Here is a 24,311-nt window from a genome sequence, read left to right as displayed (position 1 = left end):
TAGGGTTTTCCAGTGTTATTTCAAAGTAAAGCAATTTATGTATCAATCTTATCACTAGCCACTATCACTTGGCTCTCTTAGCAAGTCAGAAAGAACATAGGTCACACCAACTAGAGCAAGAGCAGCATTTACCTTTACTGAACTGTCCAACTGCCCCTGATAAGATCTAATGTCATTAGGAGCTCAAGAATGAAAAAAAAAACAGCACTTACAAAGGAGGACAGTATTAATGACAAAGAATCCCCATGGTTTGGTCACATTAGAAACACAACGCCTTCATTCTTCATCAATATTTATTGGGCGCCTATTATGTGCAAGGCACTACACTAGGCGCTGGGGAAGATACAAAGATAAATCTGACAGACTGCCCTCAAAGAGCTTACAGTCTAGTATAGGAGCATACAGTCTCTGGAGAAGATATTTTAAGTGTAACTAACCTCCCCCATCCCACCCCCACAAAAAAAAGAAAAAACCTACTAGACTTGGTTTCTTCCATTTACTTTTAGTTTAGCAGCTTCACGTAAAAAGCATAAATCTGAAAGTCTTTTAAAATGCATACTTTTACTGGTAAACAAAATTCATTTTCATTAGAAAAAATGCTGAAAATTTATTGCAATTAAGAAAAATCTTCGGCCGGGCACGGTGGCTCACACCTGTTATCCTAGCACTTTGGGAGGCCGAGGCAGGTGGATCACTTGAGGTCAGGAGTTTGAGACCAGCCTGGCCAACACAGCGAAACCCCGTCTCTACTGAAAATACAAAAATTAGCCGGACGTGGTGGCGGGCACCTGTAATCCCAGCTACTCCGGAGGCTGAGGCAGGAGAATAGCTTGAACCTGGGGGGTGGAGGTTGCAGTGAGCCAAGATCGCGCCACTTCACTCTAGCCTGGGCGTAAGAGCAGATCTCCGTCTCAGAAAAAATAAAAAAATAAAGGAAAAGAAAAATCCTCAAACATATGTTCAGTATTTTCATGAATTTTTTTATGAATGACTACATTGTGAAGTAAACAATTTCCCAAATTGCATCAAAAACATGCAACAATTTTTTGAAACATCTCTTTAAACTACTGAAAGTCACACATGTAACATATACAGGCTTCTCTCTGCCAAAAGCAAGGAAAGCTTTGAAATGAATATATGCTTGTTTGCTACCAATGTTCACAGCTTATGGTTTTCCCCCATGAACCCACTTCATGTCAATGCAAAGTACTATAAAATAATACTTTGCATTGACATATACCCCAAAGATCCAAAGCTCTAGATCTCTAAGCTTCAGATAGAAAAAAAAATAGTGAAAAATGTTCATTATCAATTAATAGCTGGGCTTTAAGATTATCATCTTAGAGAAAAAGCCCAGCTTTTCATCTCTAAGATGAAATCTTTAAAAAGCCCATCTATCATCTCTAAGATGATAATCTTAAAGCCCAGCTATGAATTGGCTGACGAGACCCACCAAAGAACTGTAAAATAATTCCAGGAAAGGAAACTCAAAACCCACTTTCTTATTACACCCTTAGGAATTTCTGAAGTTTGTTATTTTCCTTTCAGAATAAAGAAACCAAATGTAATCAATCAGGGGAATAAAAAAACACTGATACAGATGTTTGTCTAGGTTAAACTGTTAGAGAAAGGGATATGTGAACACATTTTTAAATTAATTCATTTCTAACCATAATTACTTTTAAATAAGTGTCTTCAAATTATTCTCTTTGCTCAGAATCATTTCTGGGCTCAGGTATTTCTAATCATACTCAGTTTTGTATAAGCCTGAAGCTTTGTGTCTTTGTAGAACATTATGAGACTTCTTTAAAACACTGAGACTAAAGCAAATGAACTGGTTATCAAACTGAACACAAGTCAATTTTTTAAATGTAGAAACTGCACCCAAAAATGAGTTCCTGAGACTGCAGGTCCTTATTCCCATGTTGGAGCATTCTTTTTCTGAGCAATTTCCCTTAGTCAAGCAAACAGAAAACTTTCTCCACATTGTACTAGTTGGGCATTTTTACTTATCTTCCTCACCAAACTCCAAAAAAAGTGGGCTTGTCAAATAACTGTAATTCAAGTAAATTTCAACATTAATCTCTACCAGACTAACAGATCCACTCATCACAGAAGTATAATGAACTGTTAAACTGGTACCAGGTCTGGTTAAGACTGCAGGCTTATCGCACATGCCTTCTTTAAAGAGGACACACCTGATTTTTAAGCTTTGACACCTGCACATTTTAAGTTTCCATGTCTAGTATTTGTACAAACTAAATGAGGTGAAATTTTCAGAGCGTAAAATCTAACAGAAATAAAGTAAATCAATATGAGTTATGTGTTAGACTTTCATTCGTTTTCCTGTCTTCATATTACTAACGTGCTTTTTTGTTCAATCTCTTTGCTGAACAGATAAATTTTATCAACTTGTGTGGTGTAAAAGGATCGCCATTAAAGTTAACTGGTCCAACTCTGTCATTTTACAGATAAAGAAACCAAGACCCTGAAAAGTTTAATGAAAAAGCTGGGAGCCAGGCAGTTTAGCATTCAGGTACCTTTGACCTTTCTGCTGGTTTGAAAAACCCATACCCACGGGCTTTTGCATGAACTATACAACTCCACACAACAGATGTTAAAATTAATGTAATTAAATAGTGATGTATTTCACATAAGGTAAATATAACAAATGTCTGTAATTTAAACTATTCTTAGAAAATATTAGCCCTTTTTGGTCACTGCTAATAGTGTAACTACAGTGTTTGGTCTTGCTTTTCTAAGGGTAACTGATTTGCAGTTGCTACTTTGAGGATGTTTATTTGTCCACTGCCGAAAAAAAAAAAAACATGTTAAATACGATCATGTATTCAATCACGTATTATGTACTGAATTTCTAAGTTATTTTTACATACATGTAGATTTCCTTATGCTTTTAATATAAGTGAAATGAATTTATTCAGAGAATAAAATATTACCTCGATATAAGTTGTTGGCAGCTTGAAAATTAGTCACTTCCATATAAAATGGGAAACGTTTTCTAGAATAGAAAGGGTGTCCAGGGTAACAAAAATATCAGGAAGGTTTTAAGTGAAATTTGATTAGTCTGCAATCTGAGGTATAAGAGAAAGGATGAGCTCAGAAAATTAGAAGATCTGAGTTCAAGTTTTAATTCCACTCCTTGCTGGCTAGGTAACAATGGAGCAATTCAATAAACTTCTGGGTTTCAGTTTCTTATCTGCAAAGAGCTAACACTTATACTACTTACCTCATTAGATTATTGAGGATGACATACACTAAAGTATATGAATGGTTTGTAAATGGAAAGCATACCACAATTATTATTATCCCAATAATTATTAAAATATAGACCTACAAAAAGTAGTAAATAATTCACTTAGTGACAGCAGGCATGCTCACTAGAAGAAACGTAACTCAGAGGGTCAACCATGCAAACATTTTAACTTTCAATGGCAACACTAAAAAAAAAGTACAAAGCTATAAAGGAACGTTTTTAGAGAAAGCACTGAAGACACACATTTTGTTGACCTAAAAGATTTTAAAATGAATTAGAATAATTTACATCATATAAAGAGGTATTTAGTCTTTAAGTGGAGAAAGTTGCTAGTCACATGTAAGAAAAACAAGTATTCTGGGCCTTCCTAAGACAAATGGAATAAATTCCATCACTTTTGGCTTTTTTATAAACCAGACTTCTAACAAATAACCATATTAATTTTCCAGTAATCAAACATATCCTAAAAGAGGAAAAAGATAATGTCTACTTTTAAATCACATCCAATGTGAATTTGCGTGAATGCAAGGCATAAAATACAGAGTTATTATGACTCTACAGGCACCTGAAAGTTTTAACTACCTTTCATGCTTACTTTATATTCCATAAAGAATAATGGAAATACAGGGAATACTTCAAATATGTATTTTTTACAAATCTGTTTTACGTAGTTCTTATTCTTGTAAGATAATATTCCACTGTCGCAGCCTTGTTTTTTTGTTTTATTCATAATATTAAGTAGCCCATTAACTTTTCCCTTTAAACAGGCCTTTTGATGTTAGTTCTTATACCAAAAAAAAAAACAAAAAAAAAACAAAACCAAAAACCAAAAAACAAACCAACAATAAATGAAGATGTAAGGGAAGAGATTAATGAGATACAATTCATTAAGTATAAAAATATGTTGTTTCAAATTCAGAATAATTTAATAACTCTTCGTTATTTCATATGTATCTGGAAATGGGACAGATACGTGTCCTGATCCTGTCACAAGAGGTAGAATTCCAGCATTTGGTACGACGTTCCAAGACAGGGTCAAAGTGACATTCCTGTTTCCCCTATAAAAAGATATAATAAACACAAGTCATCAGAGACACTAGTAGTTCAAAAAAAATTTTTAAGACAAACACTGAGATGTCAAATACTTTATTTATAACCATCTATTCCTAACAGAAATCCTAATATGTTAATCTTCAAAAAGAACTATTTTCTCATGTCACTTAAAATCCAAGGACAATGCTAGAAGACAGGGGCACTACATTTACTGATATCCCAGGATGACCCATCTAAACTCACAGCTGCAGTTAGAACCATCAACCGAAAAGTTTAAATGATTAAAACAGTAAATGTAAAAAGAGACGAGCTAAGAATCAGAGCAATGATTTGAAGCCTAACTCTGTCAATTATCTAGATGGACAAACCTTAACAAAATTCTCATGTTCTGAAATTTTCATTGCAAATACAGACGTTTGGCTTGGTCGAAATAGCTTTCTTCTAAAATTATTTCCAATGTTTACCACTAGAGTCTAAGAGGTAAAAATAACCTGAGAGATCAATCACACTGAGTAAACTGAGCTTTAGAGAAGTCACGTTTGGAGAACCAATACTACTTCTTTTAACTATTATCAACTCCTAGACCCAACATGCTGCTTCTAAGGTTTCCCGAGTCACGCTCAGAAAGGAGCCCTTTAATTTGACAACCACAGCCCTACCGCATCTGAACAAGCCTGTATTCCTTGTACATACTTAGGATAGAAGCTTTATTAGTTTGACTATGACATTTCACAAACTGCAAGAGAATTGCTTATCTTACATCTCACTTTGCATTTCCACCCAATCTTTCAGTTCAGATATGCATAAATACTTCTTTCCCAATTTTTCTTTTACTCTCAAGTATTTTTCTTTAAAATAAAAATACATCTTTCTCTCTTTTTCACCTCTTATTAAATGTAAAAAAATGACCAAGAATTGCTCACTTGAGACCATTTCCATCGTCAAAGAAAAAATATTTTGTTTTCATATCTTTCAGCAGCAGCTTCGGATTATCACCTCTCAAAACAATCTTGTCCCATAGGACAACTTGGTTCAGAGCCTATATTAAAATGAAAATTAATTAGATAACTCACCAGAAATACCATCTTATCACTTCAAATTAAAAGTATTAGTAAGCAAAGAGTTTGACATATTAATGAATTCAACTTTGAGGAGCTTGCTGAAATCTTAATGCATACAAATGATAGCAAAGAGAGAGATACAAAAAAGGGGCAAACTTTTCTCAGAGAGAAGAATGACAATTCCCTGAAGGAATTCATTCCTTCTGCTAACTCAACTGTATTACTTAGTGCCTTCGTAACTTAATGCAAAGTTTTTGATCTATAAGATCTCCAAAAAGTGAGGCCTTTGGAGGAACAGATGAATTAAATCCCTAGAAGGGAAATATTCTTTTAAATCACTTTTCCCTATAAAATTTCTAAGACCCTCCAGCTCAGCATGGATCCTAAATGGTGCCAGGAAAACAGACAGAGCCAATCCCTGTTCCATCACACTGCTAATACAGTTACTGCTGATTAATTATGTCATGAAAATTTATAAGAAATCTTCTCCAAGATTTCTTTACAAAAGCTTTAAGAAATCACTAAAGAAATGAAGCCTTTTAAAGATCTTTTTTCCCTTTAATTAAGAAAATACATGCATTGTTGTCTCATCAAGGCAAAATTCTAGAGGTCAGACAATTCTTTTAAGCTACTCTTTCAACATATTACAGATAAGTTCCATTTAGAAAATTAAAAGTATGAAATGGAAATAAAAAAAATTTGTGGCCACTACTAAATCCCAAGGAATTTGCTCTTATTAAGTTAGCATCTATTCGCTTTTAAGGCCAATTACTCAGCATATGATGACTACATTAACTAAAAAGAAATGTAGAGCAGTTATTTCTTCCCTTTTTTTTTTTTTTTTTGGAGATAGAGTCTTGCTCTGTCAACCAGGGTGGAGTACAATGGCACAATCTCAGCTCACTGCAACCTCCACCTCCCAGGTTCATGCCATTCTCCTGCCTCAGCCTCCCAAGTAGCTAGGATTACAGGCGCACACCACTACGCCTGGCTAATTTTTTGTATTTTTAGCAGAGATGGGGTTTCACCATGTTGGCCAGGCTGGTCTGGAACTCCTGACCTCAGGTGGTCCACCTGCCTCAGCCTCCCAAAGTGCTGGGATTACAGGTGTGAGCCACCGTGCCCAGCCTGAACTAGTTTTTTAAATCACAAATTATAATTCATAAGTTTTATAATTAAAAGCTATTAAACCATTATATCAAAATCTATTAAAACTATTAGTTTATGATTGAAAGTTATTAGCGTGGTGGTGGGAGCCTGTAATCCCAGCTACTTGGGGGGCTGAGGCAGGGGAATCACTTGAACCAAGGATGTGGAGGTTGCAGTGAGCCGAGATCATACTACTGTACTCTAGCCTGGACAACAAGAGTGAAACTCCGTGTTAAAAATAAATACATAAAAACAACAACAACAACAAAAAACCAGTTCAAGTACTCAGATACTCAGATTAATGAATCCCATGCAACCCTAAAACAAAGGCAAATTGTTCTCAATAGGTAAGGATATTAATTAATTGTAGCTATATGGCTTAATGAGACTACCAAAAACACCTTGCACCATTTTTTTTTTTTTTTTAAAGAAAGGTATCTGGTACTAAGATGGATTTTAAAATAATCTCAGAAGGTTCGAAAATTATTAACAATCGTTACAGCTTTTGATTATATATCGTCATAATGAGAATTATAATCACAGGTCTCAAATTTTGTTGATTCAAGTAAGTCACCATGCAGCTCTCTAATTGCAGCTGTGGAGAGAGAATATTTTAGCTTAAAGAGTAAACAACGGCCGGGCGCGGTGGCTTATGCCTGTAATCCTAGCACTTTGGGAGGACGAGACATGCGGATGACCTGAGGTTAGGAGTTCGAGACCAGCCTAGCCAACATGGTGAAACCGTCTCTACTAAAAATACAAAAATTAGCTGGGAATGGTGGCAGGCGCCTGTAATCCCAGCTACTCAGGAGGCTGAGGCAGGAGAACTGCTTGAATCTAGGAGGCAAAGGTTGCAGTGAGCCGAGATTGATGGCGCTACTGTACTCCAGCCCGGGCTACAAGCGCGAGACTCTGTCTTAAAAAAAAAAAAAAAAGAAAGAAAGAAAAAAAAGGAAACAGCTGAGTGGTGGCAATACTACCGGCTACCCACTCCATTTCCTAGTTGATAGTTCAGCAATATCTTTCTGATCTTACTATTGAAAGTGGTCTCCAACAGTTTTTGGATCACGAATCCTCAAAATACGTGTTATTATAAATGATGTAGGTAATACATATGCACTATTGTTAATTAATATCATTGACAGTGTCTCAGCCAACTTATCAGATCTATCTAGGTTGTCTTTGTGTTTTTTTAATCCTTCAGTGTGACACAGCAGCTCAGAAGAGGAATACAAGTATGAGCTCCACCATTTTCCTACTGTTTACATATGTATGGATTATTAGCATTATCTTCAATCTGTGATTTCTTCGCAGAAACCTTTTTAAGCCACTTTTCCATTTTGAAAGGATTGGCTAAAATTTTATAGTATAATCCACTTATGTATTGCATATACTGCAATAGTTTACAACATGCTGAAAGCAAATGAATAAATACTAGGTAGCATGGTGAACTTCCTGACCTACAGAATTCCTCCTTTCCTCCAGAATATCTGCATATTGTAGAAGGCATGTGCCCATCTATCTGACTTAAGGGCTGAATATGAACATTAACATCAGTTCATATAGCAAGTCTCCATTCTGGAGACCCCAATGCTAGAGAGCTAAATAGAACAAACAGAAAACAAACAAACAACAACAACAACAAAAAGGCTCCCAAAAGATCAAACGTTTTCATAACACAGCTACCTCCACAGGCTTGTGATGTTTTGCTAGGTAACTCAGGTCAGATATTTTAAATATATAAAAACGTGTATTCTTTCGTAAAGAGTAAGACTTTAAATAGCTATTAAAATACTTCTAATTAGATATACTTACATTATTTTTTGTTGAATATTCTGCTGATAAATAAAGAAACAACTGCTTAACATTCCAATCAAATATATTCTCTAGATGTAAGTAAATTAAGGAAAATATAAATTTATGAGCAGTGTATCACTTTTAAATAGATCTTAATTATTCTTAGGTTATTTATCCATAACAGTAATACTAAAGTAGAAAAGAGAGAGGCGGCCCAGAAACATAATGTGCCACTAATTTAATAAAAATATGCAGAAGATAAATACATTGTGAAATCCAGCTTACTCCAAAACAAAAAAATGTCAGTATGAGATTACTGGCATCCTCCCATACTCCTCCAAGGATTACTAGCTGAGATACTTTGATTAGTAAGAAAAGAACAAATCCAAAATTTGGTTTTCTGTAACATCAACTAAGTTAAAAAAAAAAAAAAAAAGAGGACTCGATATTTCAAGCAAATACAATTCCACTGGAGCTCTAAAGTATAAACAATCACCACCATTTAAATTTAACAATATGCAAACATAAACAAGGCTCAATAATTAACCAAGTATAATAAATTGTACATGTCACTTTCGGTCACATGCAAGTAGACATTAAAATGTCTCTCAAAGATGCAAATGACACCAATGTGCCTCAATTCAGTTTCCCAAAGAGGACAAGAACTTCACCAGAATTAACAAGACTGGTGCCAATACCAAGAAATAAGCGGAGTTAATATTTGGATTTTTAAGTATTATGTTAATTGTTAAGTTAACTCATTTTACTATATGAGTTTCCATACTGGTAGTAACACATTTGTTACATTCCATTATTAATTATGTGTAACCACTAAGAATCACTCCTTTAGAACTAAGTCTAGGACTGCTGTTTACAAGAACAGGAACAATTTCAAGTAGTAGTAGCAGCAGCATTAAGAAAATCTGAAGAAACTACAAATAATGAGATTGGTAATATATAAATACCATAGATACCAGGAAATTTCACTAGAATTCTCTGGATACATAAAATTACTACTCTCACAGTAGACCTAAATTCCCTTGAGTAGATTTTTAAAAATTACACAAAGACTTAAAAATACACATGAAATTCAGCATAAGACTCTTCCGATGGTACACTCTATTTCCTAAAAAGGTACCTACAGAACTAATTCTTAGCCTATTTCTAAATCCAATAATTACCAAAACTTAAGCTAAAAGTAAATTTCATGGTCATAGAAAGGCAAATTAGATAAATTCCCCAAGTATATGATCAGCTTTAACTGTTCAGACAGGTACTTTCACACAAGTTCAGATTGTTCAATCTCCACAACCATTTAAATCATGGGGTATTAAAAAGGCAGATGAAATCAGGCTAGAAATGGCAGAGAACATTGCCAAGATATTAACCTAAGAAAGACCCTAAAAAAGACTAGCCTGGCCAAAATGATCAGAGTTGTCAAAAGATAGAAACTGAATGTCAAGAGAAAATATTTAAATATCACCACCAAAGAAACTCTTATAATTGTTAATATTTTCTGACTTTTATAAAAGTCCTTATAAAAAGAGTTATGATGGCAAAAAGCAACCACAGGTTACCAATAATTTTGATATGACCTTTTCAAATCATAACACACGTAATTCACTTTTTAAACATATGTTTCTCTCTGCTATAATAAAATATGGATATATTATTTGAAATTGTACATGAAATATTCATAGGCAGGCTGAGCATTGGTAATATTTTTCCTTCTTATCCAAATGATCTAATTTTATTTTTTCTTTCTAAAATACAGATTCAAACTTTCTTATGTAGTTTTCAATCAATTTAATGTTTCGGTTAAGAATTTAAAGTATGTTCACACAACTACTCATGAATCTATGAAGTTTTCTCCAAGTGTGATGGGGAGGTATTAACATTATTTTACTGATGAAAAAGGCGGAATTTCCAAGGTTTGGCTGATTCAATGAGATAGTCACACTGTATCCCAAATCATTAAACAACACATATCTCATTATAAAACTATAGAAAACGCAACGAAATATTTTCTTAAAGGATATCAGCAGTTATATCAAATGTGATAAATCCCAGATCACTTCTTTCTCTAGGTCCAGTGAAATCTTCTACATTTTTTCTAGGAATAAAGATAAAAGTTTTACCATCCTTCCAACAGAACATACACAATTCACGTAACTTCTTAAAGAGAAAGAATACAGGTGTGTGCACAGGTGAAACTGCAATCCCACAAAGAAACGAGTAAACACCAGAGAAACCTGTAAGTGTGAAAACAGGAGAAACATTCTAATCCAATATTAAAGTAGGTCTTCAGCTAATTGCATATACCTCAAGAGAATCCCTAACAAAGCTCACAAGGGGATAAAAACTGCTAAAAAGAATAGTAAATACTTGATGTAAAGCAATTTTGCAGAATGGGTAGAAGAAAGCTACACATGACTACAAGGTGATACAAATACTAACAGATGGCATATTAAAGGATGATACAGTAATCACCCCCTTATCCGAGGTTTCACTTTCCGGTTTCAATTATCCGCGGTCAATCTGGTGTGAAAATAGGTGAGTCCAGTAAAATAAGTTATTTTGAGAGAAGGGGAAAGAGATCATATTCACATAACTTTTATTATAGTATATTGTTACAGTTCTATTATGTTATTGTTAATCTCTTATTGTGCTTAACTTGTAAGTTTTATCATAGGTAGGTATGTATGTACGGTATAGGAAAAAACCAAGTATATATAGGGTTTGGTGCTATCCGTGGTTTCCGCCATCCACTGGGGGTCTTGGAACGTATACCTACCCCATTAAGGGGATACTACTGTAACCAGCTGCTATTTACTGTTTACTACGGCTCAGACCCACTGACAATATTTTTCACATTTCAAATAATTCTCACAACCTACCAATTAGGTATTACTTCCATCTTAAACAAAAAGAAATTAAGGCCCAGAATGGTAAGAAAACTTGCTCAAGACAACAACAGCTAACATCTGTTCAGTGTTTAATATGCACCAAGCTCTTCTAACCCTCATAGGGCTGACAATGGCAGCGCTGATTTCCACCCCAGGTCTATTCGAACAATATCTAACAAACATCAGTACAGTAATTAAAAAAAAAAAAAAAAAAAAAGGTGGGGGGAGAAGGCTCGCTATTTGATGACTGGCTTCTTGGCGATTCTGACAAAGAAATAAACTAAGGTTAAAGAACTTGTGGAAGATGGAAATAGAGTAGAAGGGTATGAGAACAAGAGATGGAAAAATAAATACGACGATTAAAGACAAAAGTGCCAGAGGATAAAATCAAGGACAAAATAGGCAATAGCGAAATGGCACTGTCATTTCGAACTGCATTTTTTGGCGTTTTCGCAGACTTCTTCAAGTGGTTGGCAAAAGAAAAAGAAAGAAAGAAACCCAACAAAACAAAAATCTCGCTGTATCAGAAGGCTAAGATGCTTAATTCTCTCAGTGCCCAACATCTCTGGCCAACTTCAAAGCAGCTCCAACTGTTTACTGCCTTCTGAAGGTGCAAAGGCAACAACTGTAAAGGGAATGTCAAACAGGGCAAACTCGGGTGATGAATGACACAAAGACAACCCCGTCCTGTGGCCTCCAGAGCCGCCAGGAAACCCCACGGAAGCCCGACCCAGAGCGCGGCGGCAGCGCCTGGAGGGCCTCGCATGCGGACCACGAGCGGCACCGGACGCGCGGGAGGCGCCAGCCCAGGCGGGCGGCGGCGCCGGCTCTGCTGTTGTGTTGCTCCCTCATTGGCCAGGCGTGGGTGGAGGGAAGTGAGGAACAGGAAGCAAGCGGAGGCACCGACCTGAGGAAGGCTCAAAATTAAAATTTAAGAGCAAGCCCGGGAATTTACGGTGGAGGGGTGCAAGTTCCGAGGGGACGCCGGAAAAGCCTGCGACGTCCACCCCTGACGACCGCCCTCGGGGGCGAACTGCCGCTCAGGAGGGCGATCCGGACGCCCTGCCCGCGGCCCCGGCACGGCAGCCCCGGCGCGGCGGCCCGGCTTCGGCTTCCGCCCCAGCCCGGTCCCGGCGTCCTGCACCGCCGGCCCGGCCTCACTCACAGCATGATCCGCGAGACGTGCAGCCGCACCGGGACGCTCCTGTCTTTGAAGGCGGTGGTGATGAAGCAGCCGAAGGTGAGCGCCGCCATCACGCTCAGCGAGAAGGCGAACAGTGAGTTCGCCCGCGACAGCACCGTGTTCATCGCGATCGTCTCCCACGAGTCCCGACTCCACACGCACACCCAGGCTCCCGTTCCGGCGGCGGACCGGCTCCCTGCGATCCCCGCCGTCTGCGGTGCGCGCGTTCCGGGAGCGCGCGCCGCCGCGGCCCCGCCTCCTTTCCGGTCCTCCGACGCGAGCGCGCGCGCGCCCGCTTCCCGAAACACACCCACAGCGCGCACGGGGCGGCGCGGAAAGGGAGAAACTCAGCCGCGGGCCCGCCCCTCCGTCGCGGCCTAAGGCCGCCACCAATCAGCGACGAGTGAGGGAGGGGCGGGGTTTGTCGTGGAAGACCCACCCCCTCCTCTTCTAAATTGCTTCCCGACCCTTGGGTTCAGAGAATTGGGAACCGGTCGTACGCTGTCCTTTTTCGGTTCTTTGGTCAGAGGTCTGGGACTGCGACTTCTTGATTACTTATGTACCATTTATTTTCACTTGAAACCGGCAGCAAGTTAAGGTGGTTTAGAATCTGTCCTGACGGGTGGCGTTTGGAAGCAGCACTTTACAAAACGCCTGGTCCTCTCCTTTCTTTGTCAAACCTGGTCAAAGTTAGGACTTGAGCCTTTTTTGGAGGATCTGAGGAGCAGTGGGGAGTGGGGAATTAGCCGCCCAAGTCCTTAAAGCTGTCACGTGCATCAGTATTTCCACCTCCAACGTCAGTCCAATTCCTGTTAATGCTTTGCTTTGTATGGATAGCTAAAGATGTTTTAGAAGATAAGGGTTGAGGCTACCAATCCTAAGTATTTGCATTTTAACATGGTGATTTCTGATAAATAAAAGGATAACCTTTCTGGGTTCTTAGGAGCAAAGAAGATAATGGCTGCGGAATTGCTCTACCGCATAATGTATAAGAATTTCGTTGGGTCATTAATAAATAATGCAATTATTTTGTCACATTTTCAATATCCTGAAGGGCATTAGGGTTCAAACCGAGCCAATCCTGACTCTGATTATACTATCTGCCAAAACCTTTGTTCCTTTCACAGCTAAGGGTTTTTATAAAAATGGATTCAGGGTCTGCTGAAATAAATTTTTTTAAAAAATTTCAGTCCATAAACCAAACAAAAACATCTGTCCTGGAATGTGATCAGGAACAAACCAGAAAATTGTGAACATCTGATCTTGATACTGGCTTATGTTGTCTCTTGTTAAGCTTTTGCTTCTTTGCATTATTCATGACCATTCAATTAATTTTTGTATAGCCATACAGGTAGGATTATTACCAAGTGCCTACCGTGTACCAGGAATAGTTCTAAGCCTTGAGAATACAGCACTAATAAGGCAGACTCCCTGCTCAAATGGAATAGAGCCAACTAATGAAAAATCGATAAAATAGAGACTAAAGAGAGATCCTTAGTTGCGTTTAAAATCTTAGTTTTTAACTTCCAGGCTGGCACAGTTTGTTTAAAAAAAAAAAAAAGGATTTTTATTGAATGCCATCTATACTGCAAGTGATACAGAGATTGTACTGATCACTTTCTACACTCAAAAGTATATAATCAGGTAGAGTTAGTAAAATAAAAACAAATCTGAAATGTAAAACAAAAAAATACCCTGGGAAGTTACATAGCAAAGGAGGAAGGAATCACAGCCCTGGTAATGTGGGACAACGCAGTGTGCAAATTATTTAACACAAAGCCTAAACAAGACACATTATTATTATAGCACGTTTTAGGGAAATAATTCTTGTTGTTGAACTGCAAGTACAGGTATATCTAAGAGATACTCAGAAGGCTGGTCCTGATAAACGATGCATGTATAAAAGAGTAAGCAGAAATAAGCCTGGAAAGGTAAGTTATGGTAGAAAACCAGGTCAAGAAGTTGACTTTATATCAGGGAAATTACATGTAAAACAAGCATCGCTACACAGGCAACCATTTACCAGTTATATGTGGAGAGTGAGTGATGGACCCAAAAGGAAGACTGATAGGAGGAGCATTTCAGAAACAAACTCTATGTTACTTAGCAACTGCCTAAATAAGAGTGGGGGTCTGCAAAGCATAGAGTGAATGCAGATTGTGAACACTCAAATGAAACTAGTATTATTATGATGACACCATAGTTTTTAACTTGATTTACTGGTAGTGCTAAAAACACATAAAAGTCCGCAAAAAGAGCAGGAGAGGGATGGGATAGGGAATTTTCTTATTCTGTTTTATTTTTCCAAGTGTTTCTTTAGATTTTCTAGACATTTAATCATATCACCTACATTAGATATCATTTTGCCTTTTCCGTTCCAATTATTATATTTCCAATTGTTTATTCATTTCAGTAGCTAATATTTCCAACATGATATTCAGTCAGATGGGGACAACTGATATCTTTTTGTTCCTGATTTGAGCAGGAAATTTCCTTTCATTTCTCCATCAAGTAAGATGTTGGCTTTGAGATGGAAATTGTGTGTGTGTGTACCTGTATCATTATATAATATATATTGCATATTGATAGGAAATATGTATTCCTATTGGGAAATTTTTAAAAATATAAACAAGTGCTAAATTGTTTTCAGATGCATTTTCCCTATCTTATTTCCTCTACTTCTTTCCTCTATCTTATTTCCTCTGCTTATTTAATGGGTTATATGAATAGATTTTATAATATTGGCCCACTAAGCGTTCCTGGAATAAACTCCACCTGGTCATGATGAATTAGTTTTTAATATGCTCTTGTGCTTTCTTTGCTAATTTTGGGGTTTTTTGTTTTTTAGTTTGTGTAATCAATATTCATAGTGAAACTGATGTGTTTTTATTTTTTGATTGTAATATTATACTCAAATTAGAAAATATATATTTCTAATATAACAAGGAAAATAAGCTTTCCTTAGTTTTCTGTGCACTGGGATATTTTAAGTAGCATTTGGATCTGGTCTTTAAAAATTTGATAGAAAATTTGGTAGAAATTCCCAAGGGAGTCTATTCTTCTATTTTTAATTATTAATTGTTAATTCTAATTATGTATACTTGTGCTTTCTACCTTTTTCATTTATTGTTTTAATTTGTATTTTTTCTTGTTTTCTTTCAAAGCACTTCTGCATTTACTAATTAACTCTACTGTTTTCTAACTCATTAATTTTTGGTTTTAACATTATCAACTTTTTTCATTCCACTTTTTTTATTAGCTTTGGAAATTGGATATTTAGTTGGTATATTTTTCATGTTTATTGTTATGGTAACTGCTTTAGCTGTATCCTAAAATTTCTGACTATGAATTCCCAAGAGAAAGTACCATTTTTCCTTTTGATTGCTTTAAATTAATGTCTGATTTTGAATCATGTAGACAGAGAATGCTGTTTGTATATTTCTATTCTTTGGATTATTGAGGTCTTCTTTGTGGCCTAAAATGTCACTTTTGTGAAAATTCAATGTGCAACTTGAAAGAAGGTATTTCCTCTTAATAGTATATAGAATTTGATAGATACCTATGAGATCTGCCTTATTGATTATGTTATTTATGTCTTTTACATCTGTAGTAATAATATTTGTTACCTTCATTTTCTTGGATTCTGAGAGATTTGTTAAAATCTCCAATACTGTGTTTTGTCTGTTTATTCTCACATCTCCTATAGTTTCTCCTTCACAAAAATTGTTGATATATTATTTGGTAAGCAAGTATTAATAATAGTTACATTTTCATTATGAATGGTAGTCTTCAACATTGTAACGTGTTATTTTATTTTTAATGCTTTTTGATGCAAATACTACTAGTCAAACACTGAGGTTGTACTGAAGGAAACTGAGGCTGTTTATCTGAAATAGTATTACAGACCTTAAATTAATACGTAGCATTTTTAAACTAAGTGTCTTGTACTCTTTAATGATTTCAGCTCAGAACCTAGTGGCAGTAATGGGGGGAGCAATTGGCATGCTTTGTCAGCGCTTGAGTAAATAGTGATCAGCTGGGAAAGACATGCCTAACTGTATTTCTGAAGGATAGAAAGAAACCTAGAATAAATGTAAAGTTTTGATCTTCATATTTGCAAATAATTATTCTTCTGTAACACCAAGCTAAGAAGAGGTAAGAACAATAAATCACTTTATAAGGAAATCTTTAAATAAAGCTGTGTGCACATGGCCAGATAATGCTTTTTAAAAAGGGGATAAACTGAAAGATATAATAAAAGCCTTCTTTTTTTTTTTGAGATGGAATTTCGCTCTTGTTGCCCAGGCTGGAGTGCAATGGCGCGATCTCAGCTCACTGCAACCTCCACCTCCCAGGTTCAAGTGATTCTCCTGCCTCAGCCTCCCGAGTAGCTGGGATTACAGGCGCCCGCCACCACGCCCAGCTGTTTTTTTGTATTTTTTGTGGAGACAGGGTTTCACCATGTTGGCCAGGCTGGTCTTGAACTCCCGACCTCAGCTGATCCGCCCGCCAAGGCCTCACAAAGTGCCGGGATTATGGGCATGAGCCACCGCGCCCGGCCAACAAAAACGTTCTAATTAAATATGGTGTTATTGGGAATATCCAAAGAGTCCACAAAGCACCAAGCTCCCCAGGGAAGTTCCTGCAATGGAGCATGTTATAGATCTAGCACATTAAGGACTCAAATGGTTTTCAGAAAGTGACTATGAATGATGTTGTTCATCATAGAGAGTGGGGATCAGGTCTTGTTCATTTTTCTATCCCTTTCAGTGCCCAGGACACTGAGCCTTGCACGTAGTAGATGGTCAAAAAAATTCTTATTGAATTGAGATACCTTGAAATCATAGATCATGATATTTTTGAAAGAATTCTCATGTAAAGCATATATGTCAACACAGGTAACGAACAGTTAAAGTGTAAATGGGTAAAATGGTAAAGTGTAAAGCTAAATTGAATATGTAGGCCAAGGACAAATTGTAAAAGGCTTGAGTGCCAGGCTAATAAGTTTGATCATAATTCAGGAGACAATAACGAACTTTTGAGGATTTTAGATCAGTTGAGTGTCATGGCCATGTAGGCTCTCAGTAGATAAGTAATTTCTTTGAGACGGATGCGACTGCCAGTTTGTAGACCAGGCCAGAAGTTATTGCAGTAGGTTTTTGTTATAGTTGTTGTTTTGAAGATACTTGCTTGGTTAATCGAAAGATATAATCAGTCAAGCTGGTAAGTAGACTATTCCAGTGTGATAATTCCAGGAGTGCTATGTTTGTGAATCTCTTTAAAGAGGAAAAAAAAAAGTTCAGAAGGAAAACCAGTTTTTGCCTAGCAGGTACCCAAATTCCAGACTCCCAAAAGGAAAGGTGGGACATTATGTGAAGATGTTTGGCATAAACCACATTGTGGACAGTTAGTCACAGCGAGCCACTCTTATCACTTAGGGAAAGTTTCCTATCAGTGCGGGGAACTGTTTACCAGCCATATTCCCAGACACCAGCCAAGGGCCAACCTTGCATACAGGTTTTTCTAAGGATCGATATCTCAGGCCTGTTGCAGTAGTTTTAAAACATTGCTTTCAGGTCATTTTATTTGTGTTGAAAGCTTTTTTGAGAATGATTCCTATAGCACATAAGAAAATTTAAGAATGTATTTAAATTTTTATTATAGTATATTTCCTTCATTTATTTTCTTTTTTTTAATACTAAGTTTGCCTACTCAGCTCAGATCCCTTCAAACAGAACTATTTTATTCACTCAGTAGACCATGGAGAACTTATAAAAAGCCCATTGTCCGCCACAGACCTCTAAGGATAGTATTTCTCCAAGCAGCTTCTCTTCCTTTTGTTCTCCCATCACTGTCACTCTTTTGCGTCTTGGCTTTTCACTCTAATTCTTCATTCCCATCTCAGGCCCTCCTTTCTCAGACTTGCTATTTGAACCTAGCTGTTGAACCATGTTTCTAGCCCACCTGTAGGCACTTGACCCTGAGCTTGCTTGAGCAGTTAGCTCATGTATTCATAGCTGCCTGGCCCACATGCACATGTCAGAATCATTTATTGTGCATCGTTAAGAGCAGAACCAGATAGCATACCAGAGATCATTGGTTTCCGAGAATCTGTACCTCACCCTCCCAAGGAAAATGGACAAGAAGCCCTTCCATATTCTCTAGACAGTCAAGGACGTCCAAAAGTTATTGGGATTCTTTGAACAGTTTTAGCAGTTAATATTCAGCTTCTCTGCTTATATTATCTGGACAACTATCCTTTTCAGGAAAGTGAGAGAGTTTGCTTGGCTCCTTGTGAAGCCTGTAGCATTCTCGTAGTTAACGAACCTAGTAAATTTTTCTGTCTTCTTGGCCTTTTCTGACTCACCCACAAACTCACTGCTGAAACTATATCTCTAATATGCTATCGTGAACATCTGGTCACCAGAGAACCTAGGTTGTAATTTGTATCACTGCATTTTCATTCTAAAGAAACTAGTCCCAGCTGAGGTTAATGGACCTGTGAAATCACTACCAATATAAATGCTGGCTTTAGGGAAATACCTGCTACTTGAAGTCAGGCTAATCCCCATTTATGATACATTAAGAAAACTAAAGCTCTAGAATAAATAAGGTCCTATATGGTGAGTTAATTATTTAACTTGAGTTTTTTTGATTATAGGAAAGTTTCTGGATTCCCATTTGCAAACAAAAGCAGCTATATCTGAAAAGGAAACAAAGAGGGAAAATTATTGTGGGAACTGTGTAGAAAGGAGTTAACAGACCTGAGGCTTCTGTTCTTAAAAAAGACCTGCTTGCAAGGTTGGCTCTTGGCTGGTGTTGGATAACTTGGCTGATAAACAGTTTCCTACACTGATATAAAACTTTCCCTAAATGATAAGAATGGCCTAAACTGTTTGTAGAAACAGTGTGGTTTATGCTAAACACCTGCCTTCCTTCTGGGAGTCTGGAATTTTGGTATGTGTTAGGCAGAGGGTGCTTACATTGCCACCCCTCAATGAAAACCTTGAGCATTGGTTAATGAGCTCTTTTGGCTGATAACTTCACATAAATCTGTTACTGGAAGAACTGAGCACATCCTGTGAGACTCCATTAGGACTCTTGGAAGTGTGTGCCTGGTTTCTTCCAAACTTCTCCTCATGCACCTTTTCCCTTTGCTGATTTTGTTTTATATCCTTTAACTGTAATACCCCTAACTGTGAATATGATTATATATATTTAATCCTGTGAGCCCTGCTGGTGGGTTGGTCTTGGGAACCCTAAACACAAGGACTGCCTCCCATTTCATACATTTTCATATTCAGAATGTCGTAAGGATTTCTGCAGAGCCAAGGGAAACTTAGCCCCATCCTTTTCTGTAATGGGAGGGGTATTATTATTATCTTTTTATCCTAAGTCCTATGAGTCATCTCAGTCTTTTGTTCTGGATGCCATACTGCTCACACGTTTTGACGTGCTGTACCTCAGTTTTATTCCCCCTGACACTTAGAATCCTTGTCTTCTGCCCTCTAGTTCCCAGTTACCATCTGAGGCTCTACCCGTCATGTTAACTCACATGGACCCATTTCCCTAGGTTTTTGACCTCGAGTTATTTAATAGCTGCTCAGTCTTGATTTTCAGTGTTCTGCTTGCACACATATACCCAGAATTGCAAGAGAGTATGCTTTCACCTCTTGTTCTTAACCATTGAGGCACTCAATGTCTTCATCAGCTTATCTGACCTCCATGTAAAGGGAATAAATCAGGCAAAATCCACTATTAAAGGTCCGTTCTTTCTGTGGACCTATTGCCACTTTCATGCTCCTTACTTATATATATAAAGCTGAAAAGAATTTAAAATCAGTATATGAAAGAGAAGGTTAGATGAGCCGTGCACACGTTTTTATCACTGAGAATACCTACAGAGTTAAAAATTCATATGCAACTCTATGATTCCACTTGGTAACTTAAAAAATGTATAAGGAAATGTCCGAATCTTTCATGGTTTCCTTTGAAAGGTCTATTCTGGAAAAAAAATGTTTTAAAAGAATTCATTCGTTTTAGATTGTGGGTGCTGGAGAATATGGTTTGTTTTTTTTTTTTTTTTCTCATATTACACTCTGGGAACCCTTATATTGGAAGAAAGTAAAAAGTACCATTCAAGTGATGTGGATATACTACTAAAACTGAGATTTTTGAAGCAGAAATTCTGCTTCAGTGATTGAAACGTGTCAGATTGTGGGACTATCATAAGGTATATGATATTCTAGGAGTGGGTAGGGAAGAAAAGAACTCATAGCCTGGCATGCAATCTGGTCATAGATGCTAAGAAAATGATCTTGGGCACACTGATTTTATCATATAGACAGGCAAGATTCAGTGCCCAAGAGTGGTGCAGGGCAGTTGTAATTTTGGCAGTAATCAGCATCTGAGGTAAGTTATGCGTGAACCCTGCAGATATCTTTCTGCATTTATGTCATTCATTTGTGTGAGTCATGCTTCACTGTAAGTTACCATATTTAAAAGATGGTCAGTTTTGTGACAGTTTTCCTGGAGGTGATTCCAAATGATTCTTGACATGATTATCCTCAGAAAAAAAAAAACAGTAAATCAATCATTTCTTCCTTATTTTCTCAAACAGGGATAAAGAAGAAATAACCTTTAGTCGACCCACCAATTACATTTCTCCATTTTCAGTGTTCATTGAGCCATTGGATATAAATGTGAATACAGAGAGGTACATACATGACACTCGCACTTCTCTGTTTAACACCTTAGAGTTTACTTACAGTCCTTCTACCAAGCCTAGAATCAATATTTTTAAGGCAAGAATCTTTTTTTTGTATGTTATATAATATAAAAGTTATTTGAAGGTTTAGGGAGAGAGTTGTTAGAATAAAACACATAGATGATGGAGATCTGGAAATACATCTCGACCATTTCCATTAAGTCTTAGAGAAATAATTCTTAGTAAATCTTTTCTCCAGAGTTGCATTTTCTAGGCACATAACCTTGACATACTACATGCTCTGATTGGGCTTAGTTTTCTGATCATAAGAGAAGAAACCAGTGTTGAGAAACTTACAGTAGAGACAATATCCAGGCGTTAGGCAAGTGAAGGCTAATGTGTGTCCATAGAGGGTATAGGGTATTAGTAGGTATTCGGGGCAAGACTCCCAGGGTAGTAAGTTGAATAATCTGGCTGAATTTAGAAGTAGAGACCATGGCAGACTCTCAATTCAATATAAGGTGGGGATGACGGCAATGGGAAAGAAAAGTTGCACTTTATGAGCACACATGGCTACTCACTGAGGAGACTCAAGGAGCAAAGCTGTCATAGCTGGGCTCCCAGATTCCAGTGAAGGATCGTTAATTAATTATGCTGAACTCTAGAGCACGAGGGCATTGATGCTGTTGATATCTGCCTTGTGATAGTCAGGATAGACTAAACAGCTAGAAAATTGAAGCTTTAGTTAGAGGGAGAAGTCAGGAAGTCATGGATCGTAACCATCAGAAGCTGAGAAACAGAGGATCAGGGGGAGAAGATACCAGGGTGGGAGAGCAGAGATTAAATGCCTATTTTTATTTCCATTTTAAGACAAAGTATCCATGATTAGGTGAGGTAAGTGAATTAAATCTCAGAAATTGTAAAAATAGGGATATTTATAAATCTAAAAAATAAATAAATAAAAAGATGAGTTGCTTTTAACCCTCCCAATTATTCTGTGAACTTTATCAAATTTTAAAAATGTATTTTCAATCTGTGTGTGTATGAATTTTTAGTTACTCTATAATTCAGTGAGTAACATCTAATTGCAAATGATAATTTAAAATGTTTTAAATTCAGATAATTTCCTATTATTGAACCATTCCAACTATTCATTCTGTATAACATAGAGCAGCTTGTAGTATAACCCTTGGCCCACTGATTAAATGCATACTTTTTCTGCTTACATTATATAAATGATCTATCATAATACCTGGAATAGTGTAGGGACTCAATAAATGATACCTATTTAGTATTACCATTGCTAAAAGTTAAAAAAAAATCTGAACAAAGTTTTTGAAAGTGAAGACTTATATATTTTACCAATGATCAATGCCATGGTTACACTTTTTTTCCTAAGCACCTTATGTAGTAATTAATCACATTTAGATAGAATGGAGAACTGAGATAAATAATACAGTCATGCATTGGTTAGCAACAAAGATATGTTATGACAACTGCATTGTCAGGCAATGCCATCATTGTGTAAACATGATAGAGGGTTCTTGCAGAAACCTATATGCATAGCCTAACACATATCTAGCCTATATGGTATGGCCTATTGCTCCTAGGTTACAAACCTGTACAGCATGTGACTGTACTCAATATTGTAGGCTACTGTAACACAATGGTAAGTATTTGTGTATCTATATATCAAAACATAGGAAAGGTACAGTAAGAATACAGTATTATATATGTAATCTTATATATTACATATATGTAGTCTGTCCTTGACTGAAACATCATTTGTGGCACATTACTGTAATTAAAAATTAATGTCCTAGGTATATAAACAAACAGTAGATGAGACAGAAATGACATTAGAAGCACACCTCAACGTGGAATAAAAAGACTTTAGAGATTACCTGTAGATATAAACATATTATTTAAATTATTAAAATGACAGGTTTTGGGGCTTTGGGAAGAGGGTATAAAAAGGAAAACTTATCAAGAAACATGCCCTCAGGAAGAAAACTGTGTGCCTAAAAGCTAGACGTGAATAGGATTGCCATCTGCAGATGAGAAGGCAAGGCCTCCAGTGTTTGGGAAGACATCACTTCAATATTGTAGTGTGACAGAAGAGACTGAGAACTATTCTAGTCACATTTATGTAGTCACCACTCCTGTGATATCTGAGTGAAAGTAACAGCATGACCGCTGATGCTGCAGCTGTGACTGTCACCTGGGCACTCAGCTCTGCAGTCGTTCCTTTTAAGACCAAGCTATAGCTCAAAGTAGTCCAATATTCAAATTTGAGGTCACACCAAAACTATAAAATAGATCTTTGATGTAGTTGAAATAATGAGTAGTATATGACAAAATCCTGCAGAATAAAAGAGAAAATGACTCCCCAAACTGTCATTCATTACTTCATGTGGCTTCAATGCTACCTTTAAGGAGAAGTGATCTCTTTGAATGAGCAAGGCTTATTAGTCAAACATCATTTTTATCATAGCTACCATTTACTTACACACCTACTGTGTGCCAAGCATCGTGCCAGCCATTTTGTTTCGTTCACCAGGTATACAATAAATTACAAAACAAATCTAGACCCAAAGGTCATGGCTCACAGCCTAGCAGAGGACATAAACTTCAAGCAAGTAACAAATAAATTATTCAAAATTATAATGAAGGCTATAAAGGAAAAGAAGAGGTTACTAAGTTAAATTATAACAGATGGAGTGTGTAGGGCACCTGTAGGGAATTTCGTTAACATGCTTTCAGCTACAAGGAGAAGAAACTCTGAACCAAAGTGGCCTGCGCAATAAAGAAGTTTCTTTATTGCCATGGAGAGCTGGTGGTTTCAGTGGCTCAACCATATTATCAGGTGCCTGGGTTCTTGTTTTGGCTCTGCTGTCCACAGTATCAATTTCCTTTTAAGCCTGAGTCTTTTTATGGTTATAAGAAGTCTCAAAAAAAATTAGATGTTTATTTTTCTCTCACTTAAATAGTTGCAACTTGGATTTCTTGTCTTCTTGGTCATGTCCAGCAGGAGAGGGAAGGAGGAGTATGCTAGGACTGAGTCCTTCCCTTCGGGCTAATTGGTGCACCGTGGCAGAAAGACTGCTAGTTTTGCATCAAGATCCATGATCCTAAGTTTTCAGTGGGGCACAGAGCCACCTGGAACAAAGATTACATTTCC

At 37.0% G+C, this 24,311-nt stretch overlaps 1 protein-coding gene across 1 annotated transcript; it reads right to left on the bottom strand.

The window, feature by feature from the left end:
* Window positions 1–275: 275 nt before the first annotated feature.
* On the bottom strand, window positions 276–24,304 carry SPCS3 (signal peptidase complex subunit 3). The gene is made up of 5 exons (XM_034959452.3): window positions 12,406–24,304; window positions 10,374–10,447; window positions 8,353–8,429; window positions 5,251–5,366; window positions 276–4,332 (listed from the first exon to the last, which is right to left on the bottom strand). Exons 1-5 carry the CDS (start codon window positions 12,546–12,548, stop codon window positions 4,200–4,202), a joined length of 543 nt encoding a protein of 180 aa, XP_034815343.1. The 5' UTR covers window positions 12,549–24,304; the 3' UTR covers window positions 276–4,199.
* Window positions 24,305–24,311: the final 7 nt, after the last annotated feature.

This window comes from Pan paniscus, chromosome 3 (assembly GCF_029289425.2).
Source record: "Pan paniscus chromosome 3, NHGRI_mPanPan1-v2.0_pri, whole genome shotgun sequence".
Classification (NCBI taxonomy): Eukaryota; Metazoa; Chordata; class Mammalia; order Primates; family Hominidae; genus Pan; species Pan paniscus.
Note: the sequence above shows the minus strand (reverse complement) of the source record. Positions and strands in the feature narration are given on the sequence as shown.

What these genes read in the sequence shown, in the direction of transcription:
- SPCS3 (XM_034959452.3), bottom strand. Translation starts at nt 12,548, where the DNA reads ATGAACACGGTGCTGTCGCGGGCGAACTCACTGTTCGCCTTCTCGCTG. An exon ending in AATATTCAACAAAAAATAAT is followed by an intron (nt 5,367 to 8,352) that starts GTAAGTATATCT and finishes ATTTTAATATAG; the next exon opens with GCTCTGAACCAAGTTGTCCT. An exon ending in GACGATGGAAATGGTCTCAA is followed by an intron (nt 4,333 to 5,250) that starts GTGAGCAATTCT and finishes ATCTTTTTATAG; the next exon opens with GGGAAACAGGAATGTCACTT.